The sequence below is a fragment of the Cryptomeria japonica genome, chromosome 9 (genome assembly GCF_030272615.1).
Source record: "Cryptomeria japonica chromosome 9, Sugi_1.0, whole genome shotgun sequence".
NCBI lineage: Eukaryota > Viridiplantae > Streptophyta > Pinopsida > Cupressales > Cupressaceae > Cryptomeria > Cryptomeria japonica.
In genome coordinates this window covers 557,129,855-557,153,961 of record NC_081413.1, presented here as the reverse complement: position 1 = coordinate 557,153,961, position 24,107 = coordinate 557,129,855, and the positions used below count along the sequence as shown (strand labels likewise).

The window sequence follows — 24,107 nt, the reverse complement described above, 5'->3', positions numbered from 1 at the left end:
CTACCCAAAATTTCTTTGGAACATTTCTATGCTGCAACATAGTCCAGGCCATCTCAATGACTCTACGGTTCCTGTGCTCAACAACTTCGTTCCGCTGAGGGGTGTAAGGTGTGGAAGCTGATGCTTAATGCCATGCAATGTACAAAAGTTGGAGAAATCAGTAGAACAAAATTCTCCACCATTGTCAGACCGAAGAGTGACTATCTGACAGCCATACTCTTTTTTTACTAAGGCCTTAAACTTCTAAAACATGTTGAACACCTTTGATTTCTGCTTAAGAAAATACACCCACATTCGTTTGTTGAAATCATCAACAAATAACAAGAAATACTTGCACCCGGTGACTGATGGAGTGTTCATCAGACCACAGATATCTGCATGAACCAATTGCAAGACCTTGGATGCTCTCCAAGTGTCACAATCTAAAAATGGAGTTCGATGCTGCTTTCCAGCCCAACAAGCTCCACAAACTCCATGATTGAGTCTGAATTTCAGGTAGCCCAATAACCAGACTCTCCCAAACTACTTAAGAGAGATAGTGAATATTTAAGTTGCTATACTGCTGATGCCAAAGGTTGCTGATGGAAGTACTCTTGGCTGCCATGGCATGCTCCTAAGAATCATTAGAATCAAGAAGTCTATAAAGACCATAATCTTCAAAGCCAACAACAATTGTAGTGCGAGTCCTCTAAACAATGCTCTACTTGTGTGAACTGAAGACGACATCCAGCTATTGTAATGTCCCCTACTAGGTTTAGACATGTTTTAACCACAATCAATCTATTTCAATATACTTATGACTCAAACTAAATATATTAGGAGACATTTCCCCCTAGCATGAATCCAATCAGTGATATTCCATTGCTCAATCAGTTAACTATTAATAAATAAATTGTTCATCTATCATACATCCATAATTCTTATGAGCTCCTTCTGATTTACAATCTAATATCGTTATTTGTCTAATTAAGACATTATGTATATATACGTATGTATATGTATATAACCTTATTAATATTACAACATTACTATATATATATATATATATAATCCTTATTCTGATTTGACTATATACACATAAATTAATTAATTAAATAATATAACTAATTATGAATGTATTTGTTAATTACATTTTAGATACTTCATTGATACTACCACTGCTTTAAACATTGGTTTTTACTATATTTAGGTGCTGGTTAAAGGGCGGACAGATCTGACGCACAGCAGATCTGGTCTGCCACTGTTATGGAATTAAGTATTACTGTTATACAATATTGCAGTCTTGGTTAATATTGTTATTAAATTCTATATACAAACATTATTGGGCTACATATATGAAGCTTACTTATTAAACACATCCCCTATGCATATCACCCGAAACAAGGATGTTACTGCCTGTAACTTAATAACAGTTCTGATCTGATCTGATTTGATAGATGTTGTCAGATAATGTCTCTCTCTTCTCCTTAAATATTTATATATTTTAGATTTTTAGTTGTATGTAATTGCTGATATTATCCTTTTCGTATTTGAAACTTCTTTATACCTTTATCTCTTAAAGGTCACGCCTTTTGAAGAATCACCTTATTGAAGAGTCATGCCTTGCGTTGTCCCTAATGGATAATGGCGATTCTTGGTATTTGTTAATTCTTATCAATTAGCATCCTTAGTGCACCTCTAATCAGTTTTATTTTAAGACTTAATCTCTGCCTAAAGACCCCTTTCCTTAATTGCTGACTATTCTACAACCCAGCCGCTAATTTGATACTTCAGTACCACGATAGTTGGTGTTTATTTGCTGAGACATTATCTTTATCGATGTTAACATGATCGCCGAACATTGCACCATATTATATATTTTCTTGGACTCATCGATATTTATTAATCTAGTCGATTGTGTATGGGTAATATGATAGATCGATAGCATGCAGTGATGATCAATTGGTAGTCTTTGATACTTAGTCAATTCTTGGATGCATCGGTAATATATCCATATCGTTGTTTGTTAATTGATACATGGGTTAATGCAATATTCAATCCTTCATATCCAGAGATGATGGGAGTAGGTTAATCGCATGTTTTATAATTTATACTATATAAATTATGTTTAGAATATAATATTAATTTTTTTTTTTATTTGAATATTTCAAGATCATTATTAGTAATAAATTTTAATAAATATTAATTAAATAATAATTTTTAATAAATAAATAAATTTCAAATTATCATTTGATGGTAATTTTCATATTAATTAATAATAATAAGTGTTTTATTTAGGATATATATAATAATGGAGGGGACATGATAGTCCGCCCTTCCCAAAATTGCTTATCCTCAAGCAATTGACAATTTTCCCAATCGAGTCATCTCCTAATAAAACATAAGGTATACATAAAGACACGAGACATACATGAAGTACACACATGATACATGTAAAGTAATGAGGCATGAAGCCTGAATATATTTAGTACACATGAAGCATGAGACATTAAGAGGATGGCATGGAGTAATACACACGAAGTCATTCAAAGCTTGAAGTATACATGGAAATCTTGAAGCATAGACAAAAGTAATACTTGTAGCAATATCCACAAATACATGTAAGATATGGAGCATACATGTCATATGGAGGTGCAAAGCATGTATATGAAGCATACACAAAGTAAGCACTCTCAATACATTGAGCATACACATGAATACATAAGACATGAGACATACATACAAATACATATAAGGTGTAAATCCAAAGCATATAAGGCAAGAAGCATCTACATAAAACATGGAGTATACACATGAACATACACATGAATATACACAAGGTGTGAAGTAGTCGTGTATTACAAGTGAATACAATTAAGGTATGCACATACAAGTGAAATACATGTAACTCATTCATGATACATACACTTAGAGAACGCACGCGAGATAAGCATTCCGTGAACACATCAGTCTTGAAGTAACTATGTTTAAGATATGAAGCATTTGAGAAAGGCATATAAAATACACATAGAATAACACATTAAAAATATTTCATGATGCGAAGCATTTTCAGGACGTGCAACATACATTAGGAAGGTGTGTGTGACACAGTCATGCTGAAAATGTAACAAACATGGAGCAATCGCATAATTATACATTCATTACAAATGTACATGTACACATATAAAACATACATGGGAACAACATATTGAAGACACAACAAATACATAAATATCCACAAATTATGAACTGTATATACATTTAAGAGAAACACACATTAGGTACGTGAATACCCTTAAAGCATGAAGCAATTCACTTAAATAACTATCAGACGTAGCACAAAGCCATAAGTATATACACAAAGTATGAAATAGCCCACATGTAAACATGAAGTAGTAAGGCATGGAGCATAGATGGAGCATTCACGTAAAATACAAAGTGATATGCCACTACACTGAGCATGACATATGTGCATAAGACAAGTAAGGCTTGAAGCAATACACAAATATATGTAGTGTACAAGCTCATATAAGAAAGGCACTCATGGAGTGGACATGCTGAAGACACAACAGTCATGAAGCAACACATAAAGACACAAGATATTCTTGCTGAAAAACATCTTAGACATGAAGCAATCACATGAATACACGTAATATATATACAAAGAATACATACATTAGGAAGGTACATGATGTAATTATGCTGAAAACATGACAACATTAAGCAATCCCTAAAACATATATAATGGAGCAATCAGGTTGAAGACACATCAGGCATATAGTAAACACAAAATCATAAATCATTTACATAGGCAACAATTATTGTTTACAAGATCATAAAGGTAATTCATTCTATTATAAGAATTTGAAACTAGAATACAATCAGGGTTGCCCAACCGTCCCATATTGAGCCCAAAAGCGGTCACATGCCCTTCTGGCCCCCTATGGCATGGGTCTTATCCCCTAGCTCATACAACATATTCTTTAGAAAGAAAGATCGACTCTTGTTGGATGTTTCATGAAGATTCTTCAAGAGATCCCAGATTTTTTTAGCTATTTTTCTAGACGTTACTTTAGGGAGTTGATCATTTGTGATAGATAATTTGATGAACATGACAGCCTCTCGATTTTGCTCATAAAATTTGTCTTGGTGTGTGCTCACCGTTGTAGGACAAGTAGTCTTGCCCAGAACAAGCTGATCAAGGCAATGATACTCAAAAATGGTCATCATGTGTTGTTTCTAGGTGTTGTAGTTGCGGTTGTTGAACTTCTGACTACGCTCCAACATTATGTTGGTCAAAGACGCCATCACGGAAATGAAGGTCAACACTAGTCAACCCTATGAAGGCACACAAACCAAGGCAAAAGCTATTGATCAGTCGACACAGATCCCAAGACAAAAACAATTGAAAACCTTGGCATGGAACCCAATGCACAGATTTCAAGATTTACTGAAAACCTAGGAATTTTTCTACAAATCCTAGGTTGCAAAAAAGTTATCAGCAAAACCCAGGAGGAAAATCTAGGTTGGCAAGCAAAACCCTAGGAAGATCTTGAAATTTTCGACGTGCCCTAGCTGCAGAAAATTGGAGGCTGCATAGAAATGATTTTCACAGGTCGCAGGAAACAGATTGTGACCTGAAAAGGCGTAGGTCAGGAATGCAGCCGTGTGAAATAAAAAACCCCAAAAACATTCGTCGCGCACAAAGCACACCATAAAAATATCTCAATTGATCTATTGTGAGTTGCAGAGGGAAAAATAATGCACCGGAAGTGAAATAAACAAATCGCACGCGAATAATATATGCGGGAGCGAACAAAAAAATATTCATGGGCTCGGCTAGGTCTCATACAATTAAAAATCACAAATTACAAACTTAAAAAGAAAAAAATAAGCACCCACAGAAACAACATGATCTGCCTTTGAATTTCGAAAATCAAACCCTAAAAATTTTGAAAAATTCTTAGGAGAAGCCAAGAAAAAATCATTCCCATATTTGAACTTGGTGGAAACAAAGGCACAATATTTTTTGATTCTTTTATGCTACAAGGTCCTAAAAGCTTATTGATTTATGAAACTAGGTGAATTTATTTCTCACAGTATTAAGGGCATGGCACGTTAAAAGGAAATGGAATTCATCTTCAGTTTCAAGAGTATCACAAATTTTATGAGTTTGCTCACCTCAAGATGTTTTTTGATTAGTACAATGACCAGTTTTACCATGGGGATCACGGGCATTAATCTTTATTCTATTAATATTCATTTTATTTTTAAGAACACCTTAGAAAAATAATTTTGATCAGTCAAAAAATAACAATCTTTATTGCATTTCAATTTTGTCTTATTAAGAATATCGTATTTCAAGATTTTTTGTGGACTAGATTTGATATTGTTAACATTATTATTATTTTACCATCTTTATCATTCTAGTATTTAAGCTGAATTTCACTGCCTATATTACAACCTTTTCTTCGATCTATAATGGTTGTTGCTCATTTAAGAATCAATAATAGGGTGTCTTGTTACTTAAATTGAGCAAATTATGTTTATATTCTAGGTATTAGTCATAGCTTTGGGCTTCACCAAGGTACACCCTTTATAGAGATTGTTAAAAGTAGTTGCATGCTAGTCTTATCTACCCATATGGTTGTTGTAACTTATACCCATACAAAATGTTTTGTATGGAGTCATTCTCAGTCAAATGTAAGTCTTTCTTGCTTAAAGAATCTTGATCAAATTCTTGTTTTCTGTGTTTGCCAATGTCATGTTTCTCAGGCTTTGATCAATGCCAGTACATGACTAATGAGACATGCTTTAAAATGCATTAGACAAGAGGCAAAACAAAGATCGAATGCAATGTTTAGGAAAACATTAGATAAATCATGTGAAAAATGAATGCGTTTGGTAGCCAAAAAAGTTGCTGAATGGGAAGATTGTAGAATTCAAGTTTATTTAGAGTGATAATGAGAACTCAAAGCACTTGATATAATGACCGACCATGAACTGCAGTGTTGTTTGGAGAATTGTATATCCAGCTTGCTTGGTTTAACATTGTTCTTTTCCCATAACTCAATGGAGATCTTACAATATTATACAAGGACATTATTTTCTGTCTGATCTGGCAAGAATATTTTAATGTTGTTCTTTTCTGCATCATATGTCCTGATATCCAGTCAGTTTGGATTTATTCTCAAGATTTGGGCTATAAGGTTGAATATGGGGTCATTTATGCATATAATGCATCATGACCCTTTGGCAAGTTCTCCTGGTAGAAGTACTCTCTTTTTGACAGTACAAGGCCAACTTTGACAGGTAGGAGGCCTTTTTATAGCAGGAAATACCAGAGGTCGAGTCAACGAACATTATCCTCTCAAGTGGCCTTTGTTAGGAACTTTAGGTTTTTTTGAAAGCTAAAACTATGTTTTTTTTGGAAAAACTCAATATTATTTTATCTGTTGGCATTTTATTATATTGTCTATGAGATGATGAGTGTATTTCTGAAATTGTTTTCAGAAACAATACATTTGTCTACAAGGATGTGATGTCCCCTACTAAGTTTAGGCCTGTTATAACAGTAATTAATTTATTTCAACATACTTATGACTTAAAACTAAAGCGATTAGGAGACAACCCTACTCTTAGCTCTTTCCTTAACATAAATCAAATCCGTGATATTCCATAGTTTTAAATAATTTATCAATTATTAATGAATAAATTGTCAATCCACCATACTAGACAATTAATTCTATCATATTAGATAATTAATTTTATCATCCATAATTCTTAATGCAAAGTTCAATCCTTGTCACTACTCCAGTTTTAACTTTTAAGGAAGAAGGAGATGACTATGTTGCCAGGCGCTTAGATACCAAACTCAATAGGCTCCCTCAAAATTTATGGATCAAAGCCCTTACCCAATCTTGGGACTATGCCCTCAAAGTTTACGGGACACTGATCCTTAACCTATCTTGGGAATCATCCTATTGGCTGGATTTAGACTGCCCCTCTTGGAAACAACTCAATCCCATCTTCTTAAATACTAATAGTGTTCTATAGCGGCGGGAGGGTATCTCCGCCCAAAAATGAAATCGGCAGCATTCATTTATATTTATTTGTTGAGGCCAACTCTTCACCAAAAGTCATCTCCTTCTGTTTGTAAAGTCACCTCATTTTTGAAGAGGGCTGACCTTTCACGAATGGTCACCATGCATGTATATATTCACTCAAGCAAATTTATTGAAGACATATTCGAATTCTCATAAAAGGCAAGTTCGTGTGACCTCAGGAAGATCGACTATTGTCAGCATATTATCATATTGCTTCAGATCAATATATTAAGGAGATATCTCAGTCTTTGTATAAATTGCTCCTAGGAGAGGTGCTATACTCATTACTTCAGATCGGCCTAGTCTTTGGGCCAATTGTACAGCAGATTTCTGTCTTCATTAATATAACAATAAAAGAGATTATTGTTGCTGGGTTTTTTTCCCTCAAGAAGGAGGGTTTTCCCAGGGTATCGACTGTCTTATTGTTCATTAATGCTTTATCTTTGCTTAGCTGAATTCTGATCATAAAATCAACATGGTATCAAAGCGGGTTTAAGAAAAGATCTGATTAGACTTGTTTTAAGTAGTCAAGTAAACCTTTCTCTAGGGTAGATCTTGAAGGCATAGTAATGCAAATCTAACGTTGCAAATTATTTCATTTCAGACCTAAGGGCAGATCTTTGAAGGAGAATTTGTTCGGAAAAAGATGAATGGTGTCAAGGTAGAAGATAGGCTTGATGGAGCCTCAAACTTCAACTCTTGGAAACCTAGGGTACTCATTGCATTAGAGGAGAACGATCTTCTTGATTTCGTAGAACATGATATGCCCGAGCCTTCCGATGATACTGAGAAAATCCAGTGGAAGAAGAATGGCACAAAAGCTAGGAAGATCTTGATAGACTCTGTGATGAAAATCACCTAGTACCGATCATCTCCAAGTTGAAGTCAGCTAAAGAAATGTTTGATACTCTAAAAGGCATGTATGAGATCAACAACACCAGCAGAGCCCTTGCTTTGAGACAACAACTTCACCATGTAAAAATGGATAAAGAAGATTCAGTTATCTCATCCTTTATGAAGATTGCTGATTTGAGAGATCAGTTGAGCGCTATTGGGGACATAATTGCAGACAGAGATCTTGGTATGTTGGCACTAAGTGGTCTTCCCCAATCTTGGGAGCCCTTCATCCAAAGCATCAATGGGAGATCTAAGTTGCCCAAATCTGATCGTCTTTGAACTGATTGTATTCAAGAAGAGTCCAGGTTGGCAGCAAGAGGAATTGGGCGAAACAATCATGATGTAGAAAATCAAGTTCTTGCTACACACACTTCTAGAGAAAGAGGCAAAAGAAGAAAAAGGAATAGAGACAGAGAATCAGATTCTGCCCCAGATCCGAAGAAGGAGGATTTCTCTCACATTCAGTGTTTCAGGTGTGACAAGTATGGTTGCTTTGCCCAAGATTGCAAATTAAGAACTACACAACTTGCTTCTACTACGAAAATTGCCATGGGGACATCTCAGAAGGAGCCAATCTCTAAAGTTGATTTAGAAGGTTTCTTATTCTAAAGTCGACCAGTTTCTTCGAAGAGGAGGAATTAACATTTAGAGGGAGTCTGACAAACCAACAAAGGCAACCTTGGACGAGAAGGTCAGAAGGTTGATACTAGTACTTGAAGCCCTTGCTGAGAGGGAGGCTTAGCATCATTAATTTGTTTTATTTGTTGTTAATGCATTTTTCCTAAGACAGAGAAATTTGAGGTGAAAGCCCTTGTTAATGCATTTTTTCTCTGAGATGGAGAAATTTGAGGTGAAAGCCCTTGTCGATGCATTTTTCTTTGAGACGAAGAAATTTGAGGTGAAAGCTCTTGTCCATCTCCGAGACAGAGATGTGGTTCTTTCCACCCTCTAGGAGTAGCCATGGTGGATGTCATGTTGAGAGACTCCATGACAACATCACGTTGAGAGACTTTGTGATGAATTCTTTGTACTTGTGTTTTTCCACACATGGGAGTAGCCACGGTGGACGTCATGTTGAGTGACTCCATGAAGACATCACGTTGAGTGACTCCATGAAGACATCACATTGAGTGACTCCATGATGGGCACTTGTGCACATATTCCTTTTCACACATGGGAGTAGCCACGGTGAATGTCATGTTGAGGGACTCCATGACGTTATCACGTTGAGTGACTCCGTGATGAACTTTCTTCCACAAATGGGTGTAACCATTGTGAGTGTCATGTTGAGAGACTCCATGACATGAATATCTGGAAAGATATCTCCCGAGCTAAGAGGGAGTGTTGTTGTATAGCGGTGGGAAAGTATCTCCGCCCAGAAATGAAATCGGCAGCATTCATTTATATTTATTTGTTGAGGCTGACTCTTCACCAAAAGTCATCTCCTTCTGTTTGTAAAGTCACCTCGTTTTTGAAGAGGGCTGACCTTTCACGAATGGTCACCATGCATGTATATATTCACTCAAGCAAATTCATTCAAGACATATTCAAATTCTCATAAAAGGCAAGTTCATGTGACCTCAGGAGGATCAACTATCTTCAGCATATTATCATATTGCTTCAGATCAATATATTAAGGAGATATCTCAGTCTTTGTATAAATTGCTCCTAGGAGAGGTGCTATACTCATTACTTCAGATTGGCCTAGTCTTTGGGCCAATTGTAAAGCAGATTTCTGTCTTCATTAATATAACAGCAAAAGAGATTATTGTTGCTGGGTTTTTCTCTCTCAAGAAGGAAGGTTTTCCCAGGGTATTGACTGTGTCTTATTGTTCATTATTGCTTTATCCCTGCTTAATTGAATTCTGATCGTAAAATCAATAGACAGTAGTAGCAAGAATGAATAGTATATACATATTCTCTTTAATGTTTATTTTAGAGTTCTTTCTGATTTTTACAATCTAATATTATTATTTTTCTGATCAAGACATTATATATATATTCTTTTAATTATATTTCAGATAAGTTACAGCAGAATACTCTCAGAAAGAAACATTAACAGTATAACAATTATTATCAGCATACCGTTGGCAACCAGATATAAATCGCTGACATCCACTGACTCAGCCTTTCACCTTTTTCTTTCCTTGTCATTCCCTGCTTTCTCCCACTTGGATTCCTGTCCTTATAAGCTTTTTTCAATGGTCTTGTGTGCAAGGACGTGGCTCTTAGTCAACACCCTTTCCTTGCACCCGTTCTATACATCGTGAGTTTCTTAATAAGCCATCGCTAAGAATAATGGAATCGTGCCTTTTCAAACAGCACTTCAATACATTAATTTATTATATTATTTAATATTAATTATTATTGATTATAAATTAATATTAAATATTAAACATTGTTTATAAATTAATATTTAGATATTGATTATATAAGAATATAAGATAGAAATTGGTTATATAAGAAATAAATTAATAAGATGAGAAATAAGATAATTGATTATATATTAATATTTATGTAGGGATATTACAAAGGAATGCAGTTGGTACTTCTAGCAGTTATTCTTAATTTTCAGTTCATGGAATTGATGTTTTGATCTGAAAGTAGAACTTTTCTTGTTTGTTTATTGTTGTAATGCTTCAAGAGTTATTTACTTAAAAGAGTAAAATGTTTTCAGATTCAATCTGTTCTAATGCAAATTAAGTGTAATGTGAAGGTTTAACTTGAATCTGGCTGGAAGAATTTGCCAGAGCTTAAGCAATTCATGTTCTTTCTTGAACAATATACAGTGATTATGCTTTGGATCAAAGTTTGTTATTGTTGCACTCAAAATTTTCTTTCCTAGAGCTTTATCCTCTTATGTTGGTGGTTTAGTGTTTTTAAGGCATTGTAAACAAAAAAACTTGGAGTGTTTGTTTTCGATTGTCATTAGGACTTGGATAGGGTACCATCATTTGGTGCTATTTAACATTCTACCTTCACTCAGACTATGGACATAATTAAAGAATTGAAAGCTGTCTGTGAAAATTGATAAGCCCATTTCTTTGAAACAGAAGAGCCAGAACTGAATGCTTATATAGAATCTTTTGGAGTTCCAATTCTGTTCAGATTTTGCAGCACGTGCAGGTAACAATAATAAAATTTCAGTGTGAAGCATCTGTATGGTGTGGAGAGGACACAATGCAGTAGTATTTTGTATCTTTTCAATTCAAAGCTCTTAAAATCAAAAAGGAGTATGGGAGCTTTATGTTGCTGTCCAAGCCAGGAAGACCTGGAAGAATATGCATCTTATCCCAATGGATCCATATATCAGCGTTGCTTGTGTGTCAGGTGTTGTGTCCACCGGATTCTAAGCATGGTATGCCCTCTTAATATGTGATTCCAGATGTACTTGTGATAAGTTCATGTTATTTTTCTTTTTTTTTTGGGTAGTGTAATTTCTTGAGATTGGTTGTTTTATTCCAAATAAAAGATGTCCTCTTAAACTATAAATTTCAAATGTTGTTGCATTTCTGAAGCTTTTTTATTTCTTGTTCTTGTTAAGGAGTTAGCAACTATATTTTAATATTTATTGAGTAGTATTTCGTTTGAATGAGGTGCTTATATTGTGTCTGTTATCTTCTCGTTAATGAATATAATGAGCAATGAGAGAGGCAACAATTGTTATATTTAACTGTGTAGTAAAATTTTAATGCTGTATGTCATGGTGGTGTCTGTTTTGTATGATTCAAAAAGAAAGTTTATTATTTCTTAAAATTGAAGGTTTTTATCCTTCCTTTTATAATTTTTTATTTTGGATGCTTCTTTTGTGGATTGCATGAACTGTTGTGTGTGCGTGTGTGATATGATATTGAAACACAAGGTTTATTATTACCTAAGTTTCTTAAATGCTATTTAGTTCTATTTATCTTCTGAGTTTTTTGAAACGGTAAATAATTACCTTTCTTGAAGTTCAATATATTTTGTATCCTGTTGTTATCATGAAGAACAAAAACTTTATACCATCATAAGGAACAAATAGTCAAGTCTAATACATGTGACTTAATAGGCCAAGTAGTGGAACCATTAGAATGGCATGCATGGTGCTCATTGTAGTCACGTGATTTCAAATGTTTGTGCACTTTCATCCAGCAGTGGTATCTAGACTAATTTTTGTGATTGAAATGTTTGCTTAAAAGTCACATACACAATTTATTAGAAAGAATAGAACCATACACAAGACGAGCGTGGAACATACAAATTGAAATATTATTATGAAAGCTATACCAAAATCATTAGGATTTACTGTCATTACACCTTAGGAAAAAATTTAAAATACCAATGAAGCTTCTAAAGGCATGAAAAATATGTACCGACCTGATTCAATAATTACACCAATACATTGCCATTTAGTTAAAGTTAAGTCTTGAATAATGGAACTGACTAATATCTGTTAGTGGAAAAAATTAAATGGGTTTTCCTTGTTAATTGAACCTCTTGCATACAATTGAGCACATTAACATACATCTAATCACATCACACACCTCAATGTTGAAATTTATGGAATCACATCACAAAAGTTGTTGTTAACATCACACAAATGCTAAGCCTTTACTAATGTTTTTAATCCAAGCCACACCAAAAAGCAGCAATTAGCATCACATAAATTCTAGGAGTTAAATGTTTGCTATCCCAGTATCAGCTGATTCAGTTGAAGAATTTCCTTTTTCTGTCATCCTGTAGGTATAAGTTAATGTTTAGTTTTCTTTTTCTATCTTGTGGATGTATACTACGATCCCTTGGAATCTTACTGAGGCTGGTTGGCATAATTTGAATTTATGTAGCAATCTCCTTGTACATTTACGTGAAATCACACCATGCCAAGAACTGAGTTTTGAAGGACTTCCTTTCCATAAATCTTGTCAGAGATTTTATATTTTCTACTGAATAAGGAAGCAAGATAGCATTTAGGGTTCACAAATGAGTATGTGAGAGTGGTAAGAATGGTAGGCTGGTAGAATTTTTTGAATTGGTGCCTTACCTTCAAGAAACATTGGACAGATGTAATGCCCCTTTTTAGGTTTTCATTGTTTTCTTTAGATATAATAAAACCTTTCTCACAATAATAGTTGCACAATTAATTGCAAGCATGCAATCAACCTAGAAATTGTAGTTTCAACAGTTTTTTACATAGTTTAGATTTAATGCTTCGAATGTATCTCAGAGGGATAGGACTTAATCCTTTTTATCAGTTAAATTTTCTCAAATCTACAGTGATCTATTTTTATTAAAATATCTTTGTAATGTCTTTTTTTGATGGAGGATTTTATTTCATCCACAGAGAACTTTAATCTACCTGATATGGGAGCATGAGCCTTTAGGGTGAAATCTCTTTGGCTGAGAACTAAGGACTGATTCTGCCAAATTCACTCGGGGCATGATCCCGTCCTCATCTCTTACCGGGATTAAAATGCCTTTGAAATAAGGGTTTTTCGTCCACCAACTCTACAAGGAAAAGAAAAGGGTTTTTGTCTTTTAATTGTCAGGCCTAGAGGAGTTTTGTCCTCAGGTTAATTGAACCATAGTTCATGCTCCACAAGTAGTAAAATCAGATAATAAATTGTTTCTCTATGATGCCCTCTTCACCTTTGTTTGACTCTCTTAAATAGAGTATTCCTCCAAGAGTCAAATGTCTCTTGATTATAAATTTTTTTCAATTTCATTTTGTAATATTATTAAATGCAAATGGCTGACTCTAAATTTCTTCCTTCTAGAGCTGCCTTTTAATTTTGACGATTCCTTTCCCCTTTGATAACCCTTTGTCTTCTTATGCTTAGGATAAACACCTGTGACTCTTGTCTTTGTCTTATTTGCTGATCTGGTTTTGCCTTATTCAGCACTTGAAATCAGTAGCTGTTTAGAGTGTAATTCTTCCTTGTCTTGCAGCGACTGCTCACAGCTGCCCCACTCTTCAAATTCTTTTAATCTAAAACACATTGTCTTAATAAAATATTAGTATTTCTGAATATTTTAATCTCAAAAACTGAATTCAATGAAGCATTCTTGTAATTCCCAAATAGGAATTATCAAATTTGATTTCAAGGTTTTAAATCTAGGTTTCAATTTCAAAGCAGGGACATTACACCAGAAACTCCTGTTTTCGATTGAGTTTGAAGAAAGGATTGTAGAATTTGAGTTACAAGAGGTTTGAGAAGTACTCTACATCCTTCTTAGATTGCCCAATTGATATTTTCAGATCCTGCACTGGTTCTTTGATGTCGGGGGATGGTGATTAAAGTTAGTTCTTTCTGCTCAGACCTTTGACATGGATCGGGAAGCTGTCTTTTAGCTTGCTTCTTTTTCTTGTGGAATCCTGTCTTGAGATGGCTAGGGTATTTTGAATCCTCTTTGCTTTCTGCTGGTACATTTCTTGTGGAATCGTCTCTTAACATGGCTAGTAGATTTGAACTGATATATTATTAATTTATTTCTAGTATTTAATTGGTTTGGGATTACTGCTCTTTTTTTGCTTTCATTGGTTTTTAGTGTTCTATCCTTAATCACTTTTTCATCTCCTAGGGTCATTTCTTACCCTAGTTATTTTCTGTTATATCTAGATTTACTCATGATGCAGTCTAGACTAGGGGGTCTACTAAAAAACTACCCAGTATAGCAGCCCACACAATTTATGACACATCCGTGTACAATGAAAGTAAATTAAAAATGCTACAATAACTTTTATTGGTTGCCTTTGGCAGCAAACAACTTGCATTACAAATACATGATGCTATAGTGAACTACACAAAAATCTATAATCTGTATCTCTTCTCACAATGAGGCTTCATGCAGTCTTGTTTTCATTAACATACCCTTTTCATGTTCAGGGGTCTTCACTCTAATTTTGTTCAATAAAATTTTATTCCTCTTTCTACAGAGGTTCCCTCTCTCCATGAGCCTTGTCTACTCTCATGAAGAGAGATATTCTTCTCTACTCTCCTTACCAAACCATTCCTTTAAATAGTTATTATTGAGAGAGCCCGTAAATAGAAAATTTACATCATATACAACAATAATTATCCTAGTCAAGAAGCTGTTACAGATCCTGTTACCAACTGGTATTTTCATGCTAGCAATCAAGAAAATAGTCACAAGCAAACAGTTGAAGCCTGTGGTGGAAATCGCTACAGAGTTAAGGAATTGATCATAGCCATGGAGGAAAAAAAAAAATGCTAGCCAAGGAATAGTTGAGCAGTCAAGATGCAGCAACAGAAAATGACGACAGCCCAGTTGCAGCAAGATAAAACAACGAAGGAAATATTGCCTTGCTGTCAAAGAAGAAACTTGACTAATGCAAGATAGAAGATTACCATATGGGCAAGGAACGGGTAAACAGTTTGAGCAGCAAAGGAACTGGCCAGGAAAAGGCCTGCCCCAAGGGAAAAGCAAAAGAAATAGGCAATTAATAGAATGCTAGTGCCAAGAACATATGAAATATCCCAGGTAAGCATACCATTAGCCACCACCAAAGGAAGGAGAGATGTTAGCTGCCCAAACGTAAGGAAATAAAACCACGACCTTCAGAATCAGCTGCCTTATGTAAAAACTCTGCTACAAATATAGAAAAAATCACTGTATTTCTAAAGCAATCAAACTCTCATGAAGCCACTAAGATTGGGAAAAGGCAAAAAGCACCTTTTGTTTAGAAGAAGACAGCTGAGAACTTTTAAAGTACATCCTATGCAATAACAATAGCCTCATCTAATCAACACTAAATATTAATTTCGGTATTAGCCTTTATAATTCCTGTTGCAGCATGTCACCTGGGCATAAACACTTAAAACAACACACGCACCATCTAAATACATGGTCCCTGTAGCAGAAATATACAGGTCCTGCAGCAGAACAGCTTATAAACAAATGAAATTGACTTATAGCAGTTGAAAGGAGACTGAAGCAACCTGCGGGTACCTTGAAGCATAATCACAAGTAGATCAAACAAATAAACAAAGCTGTATTTTTTCTATAGCACTCCCGAGAATGCAAGTTGACATGAAGCCACAAAGTAGTGAACACATCGAAACTGAAGAAAAAATGGAAACACAACCTGCTAATGCTTTTAGGGATTCGGGATTGCTTGTGGACTCAAATGCCCTTGCATCAACTTATGGGCAAATGATGGCCTCTATATGAATTGCCAAGGGAATGGATCAAAGAAAATAAAATCCATGAGGAACAGGGGATGCATGTCAGCAGAAACAGCAGCAGCATGGCTCAGGAAATAGAAGGCAGTCACAACTTATCATAATAAAGTATAAACAACATAGCTAACAACAATGTATTCATGTTATATGTGATGAGAGGGAAACTGATACTGCCATATGAGTTCCATTGACTTCTGTTATCCTCCTGCGGGAATTAATATAATTTCTTTCTTTGCAGTGGCAAAGGTTGAGGGCATTATGTTTCAAATGCAAAAAACTGAAAATTATCTTCTAAAATTTCTCTAATACTGTATTCATGTTATAACTTATATGTGATGAGAGGGAAACTGCTACTGCCATATGGGTTCCATTGACTTCTCTTATCCTCTTGCGGGAATTAATATAATTTCTTTCATTGCAGTGGCAAAGGTTGAGGGCTTTATGTTTCAATTGCGCAAACTGAAAATTATCTTCTAAAATGTCTCTACTAAACTGGCAGCTATATGCTGTCCATATGATAGTATTCTTAATATGGCAACAAAAAGCTAGACATATATTGTTTTCTGAGTATGGATAATAAGGAAAATCAGGCTAAATTATGTTTAACAAATTCTTTCCAAGTTCTAATGAAATTATATTGATTTCAATATCCAAAAAATATCTGCATCTGGACAAATATATATAATGTTTATTGTTTGGCAGTGTCATGAGTAGCCTATGCTTTATGTCTATTCTAATCCAGGTTGAAGTTTGTAGAATTTAGATCTTTAATATATTTCTTTTTGAGTGTTCTCTGCTATAAAACATTATTTTTTCTAAATACAGTTAACATGCTTTGTTCGACTTTGCACTTTGAGGATGCAGCCACCTATATATTTGTTTATCCCAGTTCTGGTCCACTCTTAGTTGTAGTAATTTTTTCCCTGAACTAAATTTGCACTGGACTTTTTTTTTTAAAGTTTCAGAAGGTTGGATTACCTGATGAATCCTACCCATCAATCACTTAAATTAATTTAATTTGTAGGTGTAAAAGAGATTGCTGTGTAGTATATAGGAAGCTCCCAGTCATGTTAATGCCAAATATTAAAATAACATCCTGATGTATGAGTTTTTATGTGTATTTATTTGCTTCCCAACTTGTTGGAAAATTCCACATTTGATCTTTTACAACAAGGGTTATGATCTTGCAATAAACCACTTGATGTGATATTTAGAAGGAAATTTATTTCAGCTTTATATGCTGAATGTCATCTGTTGGAACAACATTATTTAAAGAGAACTAGATGCTGTTGACTTGATAACTATCAACATTATTATTGTGACCAGCTAAATATAACTGATATTATAGCTAAAATTGTAAATCCGGCAAAGAGAAACACATAAAATTCTTGACTCACTTCTCTTCGTCCAATCTGAAAATTTCTATAGTTGTTTGTCTAAGTGTGTGTTCTGGGCTTTTGCCTTTTAGCATTAATTTTAGAGATGCATGCCAATATTGGTTTCAACTTTTACTGCAACTGGATTGGCAGCCTTATGGGTGGAGCATTGGAACTGTTACTATTACAATATAATGTGAATTGGCTGTACCGTTTTCTGCTGGTAGTCTGTACAAATGGTGGAGCTTTGAGAACATCTCATATTGTTTTCTTTATATATATATAGAAATGTTTGAAATTTTGCTTTTAGAAAGGTAGCCAAATAATTAGTCAAAGCTTTATATTCCATTGAATTTTTGTACATTGCTAGAATACAATATATATTTCATTGTAAATGTAATTGAAATAATTATATGCATTACCTGTGTTGCAGATAATTTAGAACTTTGTAAAAGAATGGTCTAATATATTCTTTCCTGTTTATTCTTGCATCATGCAGTATTCTACAGCCTTTGGTAGGGTTGATCGGCGAGGTGCTGCTTCAGCATCTTCTGCGTCAGCTGGATTGTTAGGTATTTCTTCTCCTGATACTTCTCCACCTGATACATATCGCCCACCTCCAAGACCCTTACCATATGATGTAGATCCTAGATATCTTCACTTACAGCGTGATGGGCTGGTATCAAGGCGTGAAAAGACAAGTATTTATTTGCATGAAGAATCTGAGCCTCTTAGAAGAGATAATGGCACTTGCGGTGAAACTTTAACTACACTGCAGAAAAAGATTGGAGTTGATAGCGAAGAGCAGAGCCAAGGCTATTGTACTGAAATGCCAGAGAAGTGCCAATCTTCGAAGACAATGCTGACTGTTGAATCTGCAATAGCTCTCATAGAAGAGGAAGACATCTGTCCCACTTGTCTTGATGGTATTGCTCATGATTTTTTTTTTCACTTTTTCATTTTATCATTATAGAACCACTATATTTTAAGGTTTTGAAGAACACATGAAACTTCTGTAGGAATCATGCACTCTAATCTTTCTCTCTGTATAAGATCCAGTCTATCACCAACCATGCAAAGTGTGAAACAGTCTTTTAATTGTAAATTGCATTTTTAATTATTTCTGCAGTTCTCAAGACATTTACTTTTAATGATGATTCTTAAGACTTCTGAAGTTTAGATAGCAGTCATAGTACATATTAGAGAAGATGCACACACAAATATTTAAGGGACCTTCTTGTTCAGGGATGTTCAGAGTAGGCAGATACTCCTGTCCCTCCCTAGGCGTGTGTATCCCTGTATCTGATATGGCCCGGATATATGTCAGATACTGTACCCACATGTGCCCTAAAAACCTTGATTTTCCAACCATGCTGGATATGTGATTTGATTTCTTTAAAATTTGACATAAATCTTCCTAAATTTAATTTTAAAAAATTTAATTCATGCATTTTTCTTAAAAAAAATTGGCATAAAGAAAACCTACACCAAATGAGAAAAGACAAACGAATTGTTTTTCTATTTCAGCCACCCATTTTTTTGGGCTATCTTTCAATGCAACTCTACTATGTTTGCATCTTGTAAATTGTCAAATCAACTTATATTTATTTATGTAGCAATTCTCCTCTAATAACTTGGAAAATTGTGTTAAATATGAATTGTATGAATGTCGTATCCATTTGTATCCATATTGCGGTCTTTAAAAATATCCGTATCCGTACTTGTATTCATATCCGTGTCCATGCAACTTTGAAGATATTGTTTTACATTGTTCAACATGGAGACTTATTAATGTTTTAACAAAAAAATTATAGATAGGATCATTGTAAATGTGTCAGCAGTGTTGGTAATTGTTACCGAGCCATGACTATGGTTCCTTTATAGATCAAAAGGACAAAGAATGTTAAATGCTCTCCTCAAGCTGAACTAGTAATGACTTTGTTATATCCTGTTAAGTGGTCTGAAGGATCACACCATATGAATTTATTAAACCGGTGAAGATCATAGGGATGCATGCTTTTAACATATTGCTGTCTGTGAGGGTCATTTCCAGTTATGTTATCAGTTTTTTTTGCAAATGAACATCTGGATATTAGATATAATGTTAGAATACACTTACATAGACATTTATCACTGATGTTAATGTAATAACATTTCATTTGTAAAAAGTAAAAGATTGAGAAGATGGAGACAAGAGCGAGAGCTAGGGAAAATGCTATAGCAACAAAAACCCTAGCCATTGGCGTTGGAGGTGGACCCTTTGGTTCTGGTGCAAGTGATGGCTGTTTTGAAGATGAAGGAGATAGCGAATGCCCCTCAGATGATGACTTCGTTCTCCTTCTTGACATTTTGCTAAGAGCCCTTGTGCTTGCCCATTTGGAGGCCGAGAATGATAACTCTGGAGAAAGGATCTGCTTCAATGGTGAAGGGGATTGTTGGGACTATATGGATTTCGATATTTTCGACATTGTGGAGGATGCTATGGACGGGGAGGCCCCTTGATCTGCGAAGTCTCTTTCTGCAGTGGAGAGGGCTCTGGATGAGATTGCTCTCTATTGCCCCAAGACTGTTGGGCTAACCTCTTTTGCTTCTGCCCCTCTGTTTGCAGCTTCTGTAGGGGCTTCCTCTATGCACCTATGGTTTCTAAGGCTTTCTCGGTTGTTGGGCCTAGTGAAGTTCCTGCAGCAGAGACGTAACTGATTGGTGATTTGAACCATATTGTTCTAAGTTACCGGTTCCGGTTCGGATTCGGGTTCGGATTTGGGTACGGGTTCGCGGATTCGGCAAAAATTTTTTTTTTTTGGGTACGGGTACGGGTTCGTCCGTACATATATATATATATTTTAATTTTTTTTAATATATATATATATATGTTCAAACTTCAAACATCAAAATTATATATGTTCACAGTTCAAACATACAAATATGAAACATCAAACATACAATGTAACTTTCCCATACAATGATACATAGATGATAACAGATAAATCATAAATCAATAAATCATAAATCCATAATTGCCAATGCCAATAAATATTCTGATATTGATATATCATAAATCATAAATGTAATATCATATTCATAATTTGCAAAAAAGATAATATTCAAGTTTCAAGTTTCAAAATGTGAAAATGTCATGACACAATAAAGTATAAAGTTAAACATTCAAATTACAAGCCATCTATGGGATTTAAATTCCATATTCATCTTCATCTGAAGCATCCAACCCAAGCTCACGGTCATCAAGTGGTTCAAATTCAACATCAATTGAACCAATATCAAATGGAATGCCACTCCCACTAGCTATGTCTCTCTCAAATTCCATAACCGCCTCGTCTATAGAGACTTGGCAAAGTTGTGCAACTGTAGCATCTAAATCAGCACACTCAGGGGCTAGATCCCAATTCCTTGTTACACCCTCACTATATTCAGGGTCCTTATGTGACAACAAACGAAGGTTGGAGTGTACGTAGACCAAATCCTCAGCTTTCTTTGCACCCAAACGATTACGTTTGACTGAGTGGATGAAGGAGTATGTACTCCAATTCCGCTCAGCTGAAGAAGAACTTGCAACCTGTTAAAAGTTAAAACATAATTAGAAATTTACAAATTAAAATTATAAAATGAAAAAATGATAGCATCAAATGGAATTGGAAAACTATAAAAATAAAAAATAAAAAGATACATACTTGGGAGTTAAGTTTAATTGCAAGAGGCTGCAAGTAAATGGAGCCTTGACCATGTACATACCACCACTCATCAGCATCCATCCCATATCTAGCATTAAGAGCTACAACATCATGATTTTTTGCAGATACAAATTGGCCAAACTCCCTCATGACAATATTTCTTGTCTCCTCATCTTGATATATCTTTTTAAAGGCAGCCCTATAGCCAGAAGCAACCTCTGCATCTCTATATGGTGGCACCCTCCTTGGTGTTGCAAGCATCTTTGCACTATAAAATTTTGGCGTCAAAGCAAATGCTAAGAGATGTAAGGGGGTGGTCATCTTGTTCCAACGGTCAACAACAATTTTCTGCACAACTTTGAAAAATGTTTCCGTTGGGTCATTTTCTTTTCTATTTATTACTTCTTTTATTTTTTCCACCATGCAATCCATGCCATCATAAATCTTGCCCAAACATGGGCGATCAGTATCAGCATACCTGATCATGCTCATGATGGGCTCAGTGAAATTCAAAACATATTCCACATCATCCCACCATTTCTCACTAAGGATCAATGCTCTTACTTTTAGAGCTCTTTCTGTGTGGGACTGCTTCCATACACTCCACAAGCTGTTGATGACCATAGAACTCAAGGCGTCTCGCACCTTCAGAAGTCGTCTTAAGACGAGCGTGTGAGATGCAAATCGTGTTTCAGCAACCTAACATGACATAACAAAATACACAACATATATCAAATGCAAGTCTATAAAAAATACAAATTTAAAACTAAAAAATTAAAAAATAAAATTTAAAATTAGTAATTATAAATTACCTTCAACAACTCCAACTTGGAGAAGGTCCTGAAAATGGCTTGTGACATATGATGATTAGTCACAAACATTTGAATCTCCTCGCCCTCCGCATATAGTTTTTTCACCCAATCAATTTGTGTGCCAAGCTTTTGCATGATTAAATTGAGTGAGTGTACTGCGCATGGTGTCCAAAAGATGTGACCATATGTAGCCTCCACTATAGTCCCTGCTGCCCTACAATTTTTAGCATTGTCAGTTACAACTTGGACAACATTTTGAGGCCCCACCATGTCAATGCATTCTATCAAGATATTGGCAATGAAACTTGCATCTTTCACTTGCCCCTCACTATCCACTGCTTTCAAAAACATTGCCCCTTTAGGACACACTGCTATAACATTGATCAATGGCCTATTTTTACAATCTTTCCATCCATCAGAAACAATGGTCACACCTGTTTCCTGCCATGTATCTTTGATGACCTTCAACTGTAACTCTATGGATGCTTTCTCCTTTGCCAATAAGGTGGTTCTCACCTTTTCATACCCTGGACAAACATAATCAGAAGGTGTATTGCAAAGAGTATGCACCATGTCCCGAAAGTAAGGTGATCTAACAAGGTTGAAAGAAAGCCCATTGCCATAAAGGCAACGTGCAATTTTGGAATCTGCAATCTCTCTCAGTTCATTTTTGAAGGCAAAATCCAATGGGCCTCTTTTCCGTGAAGCCACAACATTCTGATTCTCTACTGCATCAACTGGTGGGTTTTGCATGAAAGGATGTGAACTAGCTGGTCTTGTGGAGCCCATGCTACTAGAAGGCCTCTTAGACATTGAGCTTTGATGGACAAGAGGATGATCAGTCTTTGCTTTGCCACTTCTCCTATCAGCTTCCTCTTGTTCTCTAATATATCCCAAAACTAGAGCTTTTGGCAGCCCCTTGCCATCTGATCCCTTACAAAATTTTATTCCACGCCCAGGGATGAAACAAAGGTGGCCTTTCACTCGATAGTATGAGCTGGTATACTCAGTGCCACAATGGTTGCATTGCCAAACAAAACCCCCACCACCAGACACTGGCTTGATCATTGTTGTATAATGCCAAAGTGGTGAATCTTGATCAATTTTAAAGGGGGTATTTTCATTTCGGACATTTGCAACTGAACTAGAGCTTGCACTTGCACTTCCAGTTCCAGCCATTATGTATGATTATATGAATAGTGCACCTAAAATGAAAAGAGAATGCACAACATTATTGAAAAAAATTATTAAAATTTTGGTATTATAACCCCATACTATGCATACAAAGTGTAAAAAAATATACAAGACTTCTTTAAAAAAAATTAAAAAAACTTTAAAAAACTTTAAAAAAAAATTTAAAAATTTGAAAAAAACTTGGAAAAATTCTTGAAAACTTGAAAAAAATTCAGATTCACTTACCTTTAATGGCTAAATCTTTCTTCTCCAGTGATTCCTATGCCTTTGATGCGTGTCTCACACCTTTGTAGTCGTCACCTTCGAAGAAAAATACAAAAACTAAGAACCGTGATTGTAGAGAAAAAATCTTCAAAAATGCAAGTAGAATAGGTTGAATGCATGTTTTGATGCATGAAATGCATTATAGAGGGGCGGATTAGGGTTTAGATGTATTTAGAAGATTAAAAATATTGTTTTTTTATTGTTTTTAAATGCTTTCTAACCCGTGGGCCCCGTTTTTGGGAACCCACGGGCTTGGGTTCACCCGGGTCCTCTTGGGTTCGCCCTGGGTCCCCCCCGGGTCCTGCCCAGGCGGCTGGGTTCCCTGTGGGTCCTGCATGGCAGGACCCACAGGGAACCCAGCCGCCTGGGCAGGACCCGGGGGGGACCCAGGGCGAACCGGACCAGGACCAGGACCGGGCACGGACCAGGACCAGGACCCAGGCAAAAAAGGGGAGAACCGGTATCATAGATATTGTTGGTATTGGCCTCTAGGGTTCACTGAAGGAAGGGTTTTCCCCTATTCCTTACTGTCACCAATACGACTCCTCCTGTTGTCTTGGTTATAGTTGGGGATGAGGCTATTGAGTTGGATTTGGAGAGTTTGAAAAAT

The 24,107-nt window shown here is 35.5% G+C and overlaps 2 protein-coding genes across 6 annotated transcripts in view; one reads left to right on the top strand and one right to left on the bottom strand.

The window, feature by feature from the left end:
- LOC131070666 (E3 ubiquitin-protein ligase At3g02290) overlaps positions 1-24,107 on the top strand; it is a 50,423-nt gene that overhangs the window by 17,961 nt on the left and 8,355 nt on the right. For 2 of the 5 annotated variants that reach the window (XM_058006255.2, XM_058006282.2), the window contains exons 2-3: positions 11,100-11,340; positions 18,038-18,464. In XM_058006255.2, the coding sequence (XP_057862238.1) occupies positions 11,218-11,340; positions 18,038-18,464 (550 nt within the window). In that variant the 5' untranslated portion in view covers positions 11,100-11,217. Of the gene's footprint in view, positions 1-11,035; positions 11,341-18,037; positions 18,465-24,107 lie in introns of all 5 variants that reach the window. The other 3 variants (XM_058006268.2, XM_058006261.2, XM_058006274.2) reach the window with 3 other exon arrangements.
- Positions 20,653-22,362, bottom strand: LOC131858077 (uncharacterized). Its single transcript, XM_059211033.1, has 3 exons — positions 22,040-22,362; positions 21,228-21,926; positions 20,653-21,112 (listed from the first exon to the last, which is right to left on the bottom strand). Exons 1-3 carry the CDS (start codon positions 22,307-22,309, stop codon positions 20,729-20,731), a joined length of 1,353 nt encoding a protein of 450 aa, XP_059067016.1. The 5' UTR covers positions 22,310-22,362; the 3' UTR covers positions 20,653-20,728.

Coding starts and splice junctions, on each gene's coding strand:
- LOC131858077 (XM_059211033.1), bottom strand. CDS start 22,309: ATGGTGGGGCCTCAAAATGTTGTCCAAGTTGTAACTGACAATGCTAAA. Junction 21,927..22,039: donor CCAAGTTGGAGTTGTTGAAG/GTAATTTATAAT, acceptor ATGTCATGTTAG/GTTGCTGAAACACGATTTGC. Junction 21,113..21,227: donor CAATTAAACTTAACTCCCAA/GTATGTATCTTT, acceptor AACTTTTAACAG/GTTGCAAGTTCTTCTTCAGC.